This window comes from Erithacus rubecula (genome assembly GCF_903797595.1).
Source record: "Erithacus rubecula genome assembly, chromosome: 1".
Lineage (NCBI taxonomy): Eukaryota > Metazoa > Chordata > Aves > Passeriformes > Muscicapidae > Erithacus > Erithacus rubecula.
In genome coordinates this window covers 35808101-35820341 of record NC_136658.1, presented here as the reverse complement: position 1 = coordinate 35820341, position 12241 = coordinate 35808101, and the positions used below count along the sequence as shown (strand labels likewise).

Below are 12241 nucleotides of genomic sequence, written 5' to 3'. Positions count from 1 at the left end.
AGTATGTGTACAGGCACAGTTTAATCTGTGTGTTGAGACAGTCACCTTCAGTTTCAGAAGCAGAGAGTAAAGCCACATCAGCACAGTGCTCTCTGTCCCTGTCACTAAACCCTGCTTCTCAACTGGGTTAGCCCACATGGCATGCAAGGCAAAATACTGAAAGTGCAATCCACCCTTGCACAGTGGGGCCCAGAGAGCCCCATCTGCTAGGATATCAAGAAGGGAAGGTAGAGATTAGCTCTGGAAGTCTGGATAGTCTGTTCCTTTTTTTCTCTTATCACTTAATCCACAAAGCCTGTGCTGCACAGCTGAGACAGCTATTTTGGAACTGTCTCTCTGCAGAGTATTGCACTGCATTGTGTAATATGTTTGCAATAACAATATACTGTCATCACCAGGAAATTCTCAAAAGGCTTATCAGATTACACACAAAGGACTAAAACCCCTTGCATTTCATTAAGGTGTGCTTTCATATATTCCTGGATTTACCTTATTCTCTTGGAACTCAGTAACTCATAACAGATTTGGTTCTTAGTACACTGCTGGCACACCTGTGCTCCTGCATTTGAAAGCTTGTTTATTCCTTGCGCTGATTTGATGTCATCTCTTCCTGTGAACCTCACCTTGCTTAGTTTTAGGGGGAATTTATGAGCCAAGCTGGCATGGAAATGCCAGAAGGTGTAATAAAATTTAGTATTTTGTGCAACTATGGGGGAGCAGGGGCTCAGCTATGTCTCACAAGTGAGAGAAGAGACAGAAAGAGGGAGGAGACCACTGTAATCCTACTGCTAATAGCTCTAGAATCAGCAGTAAAGTTATATTGGTATGAACCCCAAAACTGACCTGGCCCATCAACACTGCTTTTGGCATCTAAACCCTCAAAGTAACCCTGCCTGTGATGCATTACACCATGACACTGACTTAGGCTGGCACTGGTCTCAGAGGTCTGTGTACTGCTCCACTGTACAGCACAAACACGTCCATTAAAATCTCTCCAATCCATGGAATCTTAATATCAAATACATCACAATCTCTAATGTTTAGATCCTCACAATTAGTAAAGCAAGAAATAATTTTTAAGTCCACAAATCTACTGAAATGTATATTAACCTTGGTATATGTAGTAACTGGATTTTAATGTTAAAATACAACAAACATGTGATGTCTCCAAGGACCCTTGTCAGACAGCTCTTCTCAATCTTCAAGAAAAGTGTCACTGCAGAGAAGAGTTAGACATGCATACACACATCCATCTATGCTTCCACAATAATGGATCATATATACACATCTAGATATCCACAACAGTGCATATGTATGTATAGGTAAGAAATCACTGGTGGACATCTGTGCTGCTTTAAGGGTGTGGATAAACGTGAAGTTCTTTCATGACAATTGAAAGGCTACAACTCTCCCCAGAATGCATTTACATCAGTATTTCTAAACAACATTCCAGTGGATTTTGCTTTTTTTTAAGTGATAGATACAGTAACTGCATATGTTCTGTAAGCAGGGGATATTTTGAAGATTTTTGTGGAAAACAGCATATATACTATTTATTATACCTTCATATACCATACTTCTAGATAATCTTATGGCACATATTTTATCAATTAAATTTTAAAGCTCCACTGTTTGGAGATATATAAATACTATAGTCTGAAAATAAGCTGGGTGGGAACAAAATGTGTCAGTTTTTTACACTGCTATTTAAATACCATGTGAACAAAGGGGTAAGATATTAAAAAAGGGACATATTTTTGACTGTGAGAATGATGACTGTTTAAACTTAAGTAAGTGATAACTCTTACAAAATATGCTCCCAGAAATTTTTTAGTGTCTAGACAGTTACAGAAAAATTTAGCTTATTTGTAGTTTAATAAAATTAAGATAAAAATTACTCTTAGCTATACTCATCTTCAGGTTGTGTGTGAATACCACTTGGTTTTGATTATGTTGCACACTTTATTTTCATTTATTTAATCTATGCAAGCCAGAAATCTCTGAATCTGCCATGATCTTAACACTACATCTACAATAAATATAAGTAACTATTCTGCATACATCATAGATTAAAAAAAAATTACCATGCAGCTTTTACACTCCTGGCTTTCCACCATTTCTTTTAGATGTGTGTTTTCAGATTTGATAACTTGGTAACGGAATTCCAACAGCTAGGAAAAGATTAAGTTCTTAGTTAAAAACAAGATTATTACTCTTAACTGGAATAACACTGAGTATATATATATTTAAGCTTAATTTTACAAAATATGCATTAAGAATTACAAAATTTACTATAATATTTTAAATATAGCAATAACAAAGTAGGAAGAAGTATTAAATCATCTACAAAAAATATACAAATGCAATGCATCTGAATTTATTTACCTTTTTGAAAGAAGTAATGACTTAGGAAAACAACAAGTTCACATGCAATTACTACATAGGAAGTGGGACAGATTCTACAGGCAACTGAAACTTGATGAAATCCTATTCATGACGTCTAGACATTTTATCTACTCTTTTAGTGATATGGAAATATCTGGTAAAGAGCACTACACAGCAGGAGATGTGTCTCATTTTCTCCAAACACATAACTTTGCTATTGTCAAAAGCAAAATATTACTTCAGTCACCGTTTTCCATGTGTGGTGACCCTCTCAGAAAATTCAGAAATACCCAGAAACCTCTAAATATGATGGTTCTTTTGTTTTACAAAGTAAGTAACGAAGATGGAAAATTTGTTTTTAAAACAAAAATTTGACATGAAAATCCCCACAGGTATCTTACAGTTTCCAGCTATAAAATTTCTAGAATTTTCTATGCAGATTAGTAACATTCTTCAAAAAGCTTTAGAAAACACTGAAAAATAAGAAACTTAAAGCATATGTAATAACCACAGATTAGAAGTTTTCAAGATCTTTTGCACGTTAAAATGATAACTAGATGTGATGGTCAAAATGAATTTCAATTTAGATGTACAGTTGACATTTACTGGTGATTCTTGTTCCAGTATCAATTTGGCTGCTTTTGTAATACTTCAGAGATATTGCAGCACCACTGATAAAAAATTACAGCAAGAAATGTGATGTCTTTTTTTCCCCAGATAATTAATGTCATTATCAAGTGTGGAGTAAGATGATGTGGGCTGCTTTTGCCTACTTGCATACCTGTTGTTTTGTTAACAATTTGTGTTTTGTCTCTAACTCCATTTTTAACTGTCTTTCCAGAAGACTAGCTTTCTCCATGATAGTTGCTATAGTGATCTCCTTCTGATGAAGCTCCTCTGTCAGGTCAGAGATTTCTGTCTTCATTCTTTCCTGCTCAGAGCAATGGGACTGCTCCTCTCGATAAACATGGTTTCTTATCTGTAGCAAATACATTTCAAAAAGAGAAAATGCTGTGCAGTAAATATGATTGCATCACTTGCTACTTATCAGTGACTTTTTCTGCTGTTGCTTCCAAGACACCAACTCTTCTAACTGAATCAGAGATTCTGAGATTGTAAAATAAAATGTCTTTGGAAGTCAGTGCACAGAGCTTTGTTTATTTTTACATCTTTTTTTTCAACACTTCTCTTGTACTTTCATTTGCCTATTTAATATTAGAAATGAACAAATACAATACACTTCAATAGACCTTTAAAAAGAAAGTAATAAAAATCATGCACAGAATTTGAATACATGATAATATCCAAGGAAATATCCATTCAATCAATTTAGGTATGATTTATTTATACTGTACTTAAGATAGGTTTAAAAAAAAGTTTGATGAAGTTTAAATTAACTTAGGAGTAATATAAATAAATCAATCTAGAGGCTCTTTAATAAGAAACTATGTTAGAAATAAAGGGTATATATGGCAAATCACTTGTTGAGAATTGTTCCTGCCATTACATGTAAAATTTTAAGTTCAAACTTTCTTCAGTACCTCCCGTGCAGAGTTCTCTAAAGTATCAACATAAAAAGTGTTTTCCTCATCTTTCTACTATAACCAACAATTTAGTACTGACAGATTTTTTACTGTGTAAGAAACAAAACAACAAAAACCAGCATAACAACCTTTGAAACCATTTAAAAAATTGTGTGTACTATACATGAGTAACAGATTGCATTTCCTTTTTATTTATGCAAACAGAAGAAGAATATTGGAATTGGAAAAAAAATAGATGGAGATGAAAAAAACCTAAGAGGTAGATCACGACTGTCAAGCCAAAACTGGTGAACCCAAGTCAGATGATCCAAATAGAGACATTCAAACCCCACTGGGCAAGCTTTCCTGTAACCTGCTCTAGGTGACAGGGAGGTTGGACCCTTCCAACCCTAACAGTTCTGTGATTTTTGCTTACATTGCTACTTGGCAAAAGAACATGCTTGTAAGATGAGTTCTTGCATCCTCTACTTCCAAAGTATTTCAGCCTGCCAAGCCATACCCTGTTCCACAGTGCCATGCCACTGCTGCTTGCTCACTTTTGAAATGTGCAATGCAATGTGATGCGAGTTCCAACGAGAGAGCTCTGCCCTGGACTGTGCAGCAGGTACCTGATTGAGCTGGGCCTTGTGTGAGTACCTGCCACAGTGACTTGTATCAGTTGATCTGTTTGCATATTCTGCCTCTGAGACCACCTACAAATTACAGCTTAGCTCTACAGCCTAACAATTAATCAGAGCTTTGGAGGCTTTCTTCGTTGCATGGTGTTATCTGAATCACAATAATGTGTAGGAATGGTCTCTTCCATTAATTAAATGAAATAGGCAGCACAGAATCACAATGTCCATTTTGCAGCTACACAACTAAATGCAACCATATACAAAATCTTTTTGAAATAAAAACTTCATGCTCTCCTGAACCTACAGTGCATCCTCCTGCTCTCCACAGTATACACACATACCCTAGGTCAGTACTCTCTCCTAAAATTCCTATACTGCAATTAAGATCTGGAAATGGTATGAAATACCTTGTTCAGCTCTTCTTCTTGGTGTTCTCGATTTTCGGCAAATAGCAATAGCTCAGTGTTTTTATTTTCTAGTTGCTCAGTAAGCTGAACACGAGATGACTGATGCCTTTAAGTAAGAAATAAACAAAACATGAAACAATCAGAACATTCAATACTCTTTACCTTGCAGTATCCTTTACAGTGTAAAACTAAACAGTAGAAGATCTGCTTGCTGATGAAAAAATACTCCAAATCAGCATTTGGTCTAAACCAGGCTGGACTTTAGGAGATGTCTAGGAATTAAGGACAATAAAGCTCTTACAGACTGGTATTTCATATAATTTGGCAGATTAGATAAGCCATAAAACCATGACAATTTTATTCTAAGGAGGTGAGGGAGAATCTTAATTGCATTGTTTCCAAAGTGTTTTAATGCTGAGGAAATGGAAGACTGTCAAGATATAGGCAGAAATATCTGAAATGCATTGATTTGTAAAAATCTAGGCATCATTAAAGCCTTTTAACAGAGCCTGCATTTATTGCCTGAAATTGTCTGATATAATTGTCAATGAAAATATCCAGTCTAAAATTCAGAAGCTGACATTTGAATTCAGAGTATCTTTTCCAACAGACTTAATTTAAAACTAAGAAAAAGGTTATTGGCTCAAAAGTGCTTGTTTATTTAAATATGTCTTCACCATCCATACTTTATTTGAATTTCCTGCATATCTTTATACTCTTTGATTTTCAGTAATTCTGTATACAAATTTTGGCATTCCAGTTGTATCCTTCTCCAGAGACCATCCCTTGACTGCAGCTCATTTCTCATTTCTGAGATGTCTGCCTCCATGTTCTAAGGAAACAAGTACAGATAAATAAAATTAGACTGCTTAAAATACTGGTTTTTAACACATCACATTCAATACCTGTACATATATGATTTTAATTTCTGAAAAACATATTGCTTCCATGTCAGTTCCTCTCATCTAAAAATCAGATTCTGAATATTCTTTAGCCCTTACAATGTTCCAATGCATCAGCCTCTGAAATTATCATAATTCAGAAGCTCTTTATTGTACTAACTGCATCTAAAATATATAGCTTGCTTGTTTTAGCAGGTTCTGCATCCTGGAACATGTTTCACATGCCAGAACTGGTGCCATAAGTGGCTTCCATTTTCCATTTTCCTAACAGCATTTCCAAATTTATAAACTTTAGAAACTACAAGGCTGCATAAATCTTCTTCAAAACTTATTCCATCTGCATGGAGATAATTGCATATTTAAATGAATATCACAACATTTTCAAACAATTAAAAAAAATTTTTCTTAGGTACTTGATAAACTTTATTCTCTTTTATCTTTAATTTCTGATTTATACCATGTTAGACAACCTGAAGACATATTTGCATTTGGCAATAAAATGTGAATTAAAAAAAAATCAGAATTTCACAAAAATATACTGGAAACATAATAAATTTTAGAAATTGGAAATATAACTCATAAGTAACAAAAGTAACAATAATAATCAGTGCTTGCAATAGTAATATCCAGAGAATATGTACTGGTTCTCACCTAAGAGCCAAAAGCATGTTTCAGATTAAAAAAAAAAAAGATTTTACCAAGGATATTGATCTTTTACCTTTCAAACTATTACACTAAAAACATTCACATTTTTTAATAATTTCTTCATTTTATTTGAATATACCTTCCATATTTCAGAGCAAAAATAAAGCCTTTAACATTTCAAGAAAACTGGATGCCAGAAACTGCACTGTAAGGAAGAACTTCAAAGGTTTATTTCCCTTAGAGCCTCCTGTGAGAATGACCCTCCTTCCAAGAAGCCTGTGGTCTTCCTCTGGCTGACAGGATTGCTGAAGACAAAGTGCTTTTGCATTTTGGGGTGGGGATGCATATATGGACTCATTCATATTATTCTTTGTTACATTAAGGCAACATTTGTTACATTTTTTAAACATCACAATGCAATTCTAGGTATATTCAAGTGAAATAAAGCTTAATGAATTGTTAAAGTTGTTGGTAAGACTTGCTTATTCTCATCTTCATGACTCCCAACATTCAAGGAATAGCCACAATTGTTTTATAACATATGAATTTGGGAGATGGTTACCCTCTGATTGAATTTTGGGATGGATAAGGGAAATGAATTCTGCACAATTGTGTGGCAGAAGTCATATTTTCTGTGATAGACTGCAGTTATCACACATATTTACATAAATTGTATTTTCTTGTGAATTAAAATAGTAGCAGGAACAACAGCAGTGCCAGCAGCAGCTGCAATAATAATTGAAACAGAACTTCAGGTCAAGAGTTTCCCAGTTTCACTTATCAGTTAAAAAAATTAGACATGTATCACTTATTATTTCAGAAAATATCTATTGCATCTGGTTAAAATGAAAATTAATTTTAAGCAGAAAACTTTAGGATTTGTTTAGCAAATATCTCATATAAAGAGTCGGTTTCAAGTTGAAAAAATCATTAAATCATTTATTTATTTCTGTGAAAAGTTTTGCTTCTTCTAGCTTGCCAATCAAAACAGTCCCAAACATTTCCTGATCAGATCTTGTCCTAATTCTGTTCAAAAGTGTTTGTGGTGGGTTGACCCTGACTGGATGCCAGGTACCCACCACAGCCACACTTTCACTGCCTTTCTCAGCTGGACAGGGCAGAGAAACTAGAGAAATGTTTTTTGTTTCTTGAGGTAAGGACAGGGAGAGATCACTCATCAGTTACTGCCAAGGACAGAACAGACTCAACTCAGAGAAATTAATTTCTTGCTAATCATATTAGAGCAAGTCAATGAAAAATAAAAACTAAATCTCAGAACACCTTCTCTTCATGCCTTCTTCCTTCCCAGGTCAATTATCTTCATAGGGTGCTGTCCTTCAGGAACAGGCTGCTCCAGTGTGGGTCCCCAGTGGGGTCACAAGTTCTGCCAGCAAACCTGCACCAGTGTGGGCTCTTCCCTCCACAGGGCCACAGGTCTTGTCATGAGCTTGCTCCAGCACAGGCTTCCCACAGCCTCCTCTGGGCATCCCCTGGCTCTGGCTGGGATGCTCCAGGAGCTGCAGGTGGATCTCTGCTCCACCATGGACCCCCATGGGCTGCAGGGGCTCAGCTGCCTCACCATGGGCTGCACCAGGGGAATCTCAGCTCTGGTGCCTGGAGCTCCTCCTGCCCCTCCTCCTGCACTGACCTTGGGGTCTCAGGGCTGCTCCTCTCACATATTCTCACTCTTTTTCCCCACTGCACAGGGTTCTTCTTCCCCCTCCTCTTAAATGCATTAACCCCAAGGTCCACCCTCACTGCTGTTGGGCTCAGCCTTGGAATCATGGAATCTGCAGGCATTGACTCTCAGACATGGGGGAAGCTTCCAGCAGCTTTTCACAGAGGCCATCCCTGGAGAGCCCCCATTACCAAAACCTTCCCAACACAAACCCAATACACTGTTCAACCTTTAATATGCAATTATATGGTGTATTTTTACATAAATTAATGTCTAGCAGCTGACATAATGCTGACTTTTCAAGAACCAAGCTCCTTGTGTGATGTTTTCATGTTACCTCTCATGTTAGGGCTGCAGATAAGTTTGTCAGATAGGGTAGAGAAATAGACTGCAATCTACATGTAGATCTTTTAAACTCTGCATATTCTGTAAAGTCAACAAACTGCTCTTCCATACATTGCACTTTATTATTTGCTAATTAGTAGTAGTATAAGGGAAATAATTAGATGCACTATGAAATTTTCACAGGCATAAAGGAATATATGAGGCACAACAATTCTTGCTTTCATTGCCATCAGAGTTCTCCACACCAAGATTCTCATCTACTCCTTCCCCCTTCAGCCATATCATGCCCAACTATTGCCATCCTCCACGTAATTCTCCTTCATGTAAACCTGCTTACTTTTTCTGGTTGACAACTGGCCTTGTACTTTCTTCTTTCTCATCCAGACATTCCTAAAAAACTATTTTCCCTGACCTACTCCTTTTCACCCTACATTGACATCAGTGTTTCCCTCATGCAGCTATTTCCAAATGCAGCTTTTCTAACTAACATAGCAGCATCCACACCACCAACACAGTTATTCTGCAACTTTCTGCCCTTTAGATTACACTGTTATGTACATCTAGCTCCACTTCTACTTAAATGTCTTCAAGCTTCCCACAGCTCTTATATTCTCTTGAATATGTGATTGCACAATTCTTCCTGCTTGAAGATTTTCTTGAAGGCTACAGGACAATCTGTCATACAGCCTGTATCCATGTGATGCAAGTGCCATGATTTGTTCCACTGCATATTCTTGTCCCACCACTTTTGATGGCAGCCTTTTTAACAGGCCATTTAACAAAACAGCAGCTTTGCTTGCACACTGATAGCTTGCATACAGGCAGAAGACTCAGTGAATTGATGTGCAAATGGCATGTATGAACTTGGCTCTTCTGACAACACCTGACAACACAATCTGAAATTACCCTCTGCCACATATATGCTAATTCCTATAAAGTATATTGAATATGCTGTTAGCACTCTGCAAGACTGTCTATAAACAGAAACAAATCTTTCTCCAAAAAGACTTGAAGTTACTATAGGCCATTCAATATATTACTGAACCTGCAAGTGCTTAAATAAATAAGCAAAAGCATAACTGGTGTATGTCACCAGAAAAAAAATCAGTGAGAATTTCATCAATATGTTTCAAACATAGATAATAAAAAAGGTTGTAAAGATCTGGTATTATCTCAATCTTGTCAGAATTCATACAACATGATCAAAAGAAGAGGAGCAAATGGCTGTCTTCACAGATCAGTGCTATGCTGAAAAACAGTGAACTGGGGATAAGATAAAACCTGATGGTTCTTTATATGTCCAGACACTTAAAAAGTTTTAAAATTTTACTGCATAATCCCCTTTTAAAACTAACAAAGTTAAAGAGATAAAGAGATTTCACAGAAGTCATTTATATACAAGGAACCAAACTAGGGGAAGTTCATGTAGATGCTATGGATAAAGTAGAGTTATAAAACTCTAGATACAGACAAGACAAAAAACATACTGCTACAAATCAAGCTTATTTCTGTTTTACTAAAAAAATCCAACCCATACTGTTCTCAAATTATTCTGTGTTCATGCACAGAATATACCTAATGTACCTTTACGTATGAAAATCTCATCTTGATTTTCTAACATCAATTGCACAGTCATCATAAAAAACTATCAATACCTGACACTGATTTTGGTACATTTTAAGATTCTCATGGAGTTTCATATTTTCCTCTACCAGTTTATTCTTGTTTCTTGCTATTTCATTCACAGTTGCCTTTAGCTTTTCAATAATCAAATCATTGTTTTCACTTTTGGGCTGGGTATAGGTAATTAGTTCTCCTTGGTTTTGCTTCTTATTGCATATCTGGAGTTGATAATTCTGGGTCTGCTTCTGTAAAACAAGAAAATATTTTAAATGAAACTCAATAATTGTATGTTAATTGCTAGGACCAAATCATTACTGCTGAAATCATAAGGCTAATCTCATCTTCACCTGGATTTGCTTAGAAAAGATAGTACAACTCCAACAGTTTGACTAACTTGCCCTCAGTAAAAATAAATGTTTCAAGAACCTTCAAGGGCACAGGAGTTTTTCAAGGATTTTTTTTCTCTTGTGCTGTGTATTTTCCTAGAACTTAATGTTAATGAGCCTCAAATGTGAAAAAGGTGATTATGATGACCTACTCAAAGCATTTACCTGTGAGAAATAATTTGAGAGCAATGTTCCTCGTTGATTCATTGAACTCAGTAGGAGCTGTGTGTGTGTGCCTCAGGATAGATATTAACCTTTGACTAGAGGGCTACCATTACACAGGTCATGTACAAACAGCTCAGTTACTACAGGAACTGTACTTCTTTGAGATCATTATCCTTGAACTTGGGGAAGAATCATTCGTACGTTTGGCAGAGTCCTACACCCCATGCAGCTTCTTGTACCAATTAAAATCCTAAACACATAACTTCAGAAAATTGGTATTGCCAGTATTTCTGAATCCACAGACATTGTGAAGAAACATAATTGCTATGGCAACTGGTTTTGCTGTTTAAAAAACTATCCACATGGATCCCACTACTGGGAGATTAACAAGCAGCACTAATCTTTTAGAAGACTGAGAATTACTTGAAAAATGACAACAAAATATGACCTGGAAATCGTATATCATGTGCAGAGGTAAAGTTGGGCAAGAAAATATAAAGTAAAAACAAATAGGGTTGCAAATACCATATTTCATTTACAAGGACTGCAAAAAGTAATACTTTAGACTTTTTTTATGTTATTGTCCCCATAATTTGTGTTGGCTGAGGACCTAAGTAGAATGGATCACTGGCTGCATATCAAATAAAAAGGAAAAAAAAAATTACTGGTTAAGTTTCATTTCTATAGGTAAAAAATTAAAGTCCCTTTGACATCCAAGTTATGGACTCTGATACACCAAAGAGTCAAGGCATCCCATGAAAATTATAGTGCAAGACTTCAGTTGTAAACCAAAGATCTTACAAAAGATGAATTTGAGGCAAAGATGCAGGAACAATTAACACTTTTGAAACAGCTAAGGGTAACAGTTCATCAGACTTGTATTTAAAAGAATAGTTGGTATTATGTTAAAGTTGTGAAGGAAATTGTCTTTGAAGCAAGTTCACTGATGGCAATGAAAGCTTCAACAGAAAAATGTGAATGATCACCCTGAGTACTCTATTTTTGACTTGTCCAACTGTACAATCAACATGTCACCAGTCAGTAGTTTTGTCTAGTCACAGATTTGCTTTTTAACACATTTGTATGGAAGTTCAATTGCTGGAATACAATGCTCTCAGCAGCTAAACCCAAAACATAACTGTCATCCATGGAAACTCTGGATATGTGTAAAGAGTCTCATGGGAATTTTTAAGAAAGTGTTTCACTAGCTTAAGATCCAATGAGCTTAGAAACAGTGCAAAAGGGAATTATCAGTGAGCAACATAATTGGCTTCTCCTTACTTAATTTTCCATCTGTCTTGTGGCCCAGTTAATTTGCAAGTTATTTTCTGGGTTTTTTTTAAGAGAAGGATACATTATAATGATATAATTAAATAACGTTCATTTTCTGGATTAGAAGGAATTTAAAAAATATTTTCAAAAAGCAATAAGCAAATTGGCAAGTAAAAAATGATGAAATCAACCAAAGAGCTGTATGGTATCTAGAAGGCTAAAAAATATGGGAAAAAAAGGGCTAAGTGATCCAACAAACAACTCCAAGAGTT

The 12241-nt window shown here is 35.9% G+C and overlaps 1 protein-coding gene across 5 annotated transcripts in view; it reads right to left on the bottom strand.

Annotated features, from left to right (window-relative positions):
* Positions 1–12241, bottom strand: part of DEUP1 (deuterosome assembly protein 1) — a 41562-nt gene that overhangs the window by 14033 nt on the left and 15288 nt on the right. For all 5 annotated transcript variants that reach the window (XM_079323669.1, XM_079323670.1, XM_079323671.1 and 2 more), the window contains 5 exons: positions 10179–10391; positions 5640–5785; positions 4954–5059; positions 3167–3364; positions 2085–2171 (listed from right to left, as the gene is read on the bottom strand). In XM_079323669.1, the coding sequence (XP_079179795.1) occupies positions 2085–2171; positions 3167–3364; positions 4954–5059; positions 5640–5785; positions 10179–10391 (750 nt within the window). The remainder of the gene's footprint in view (positions 1–2084; positions 2172–3166; positions 3365–4953; positions 5060–5639; positions 5786–10178; positions 10392–12241) is intronic.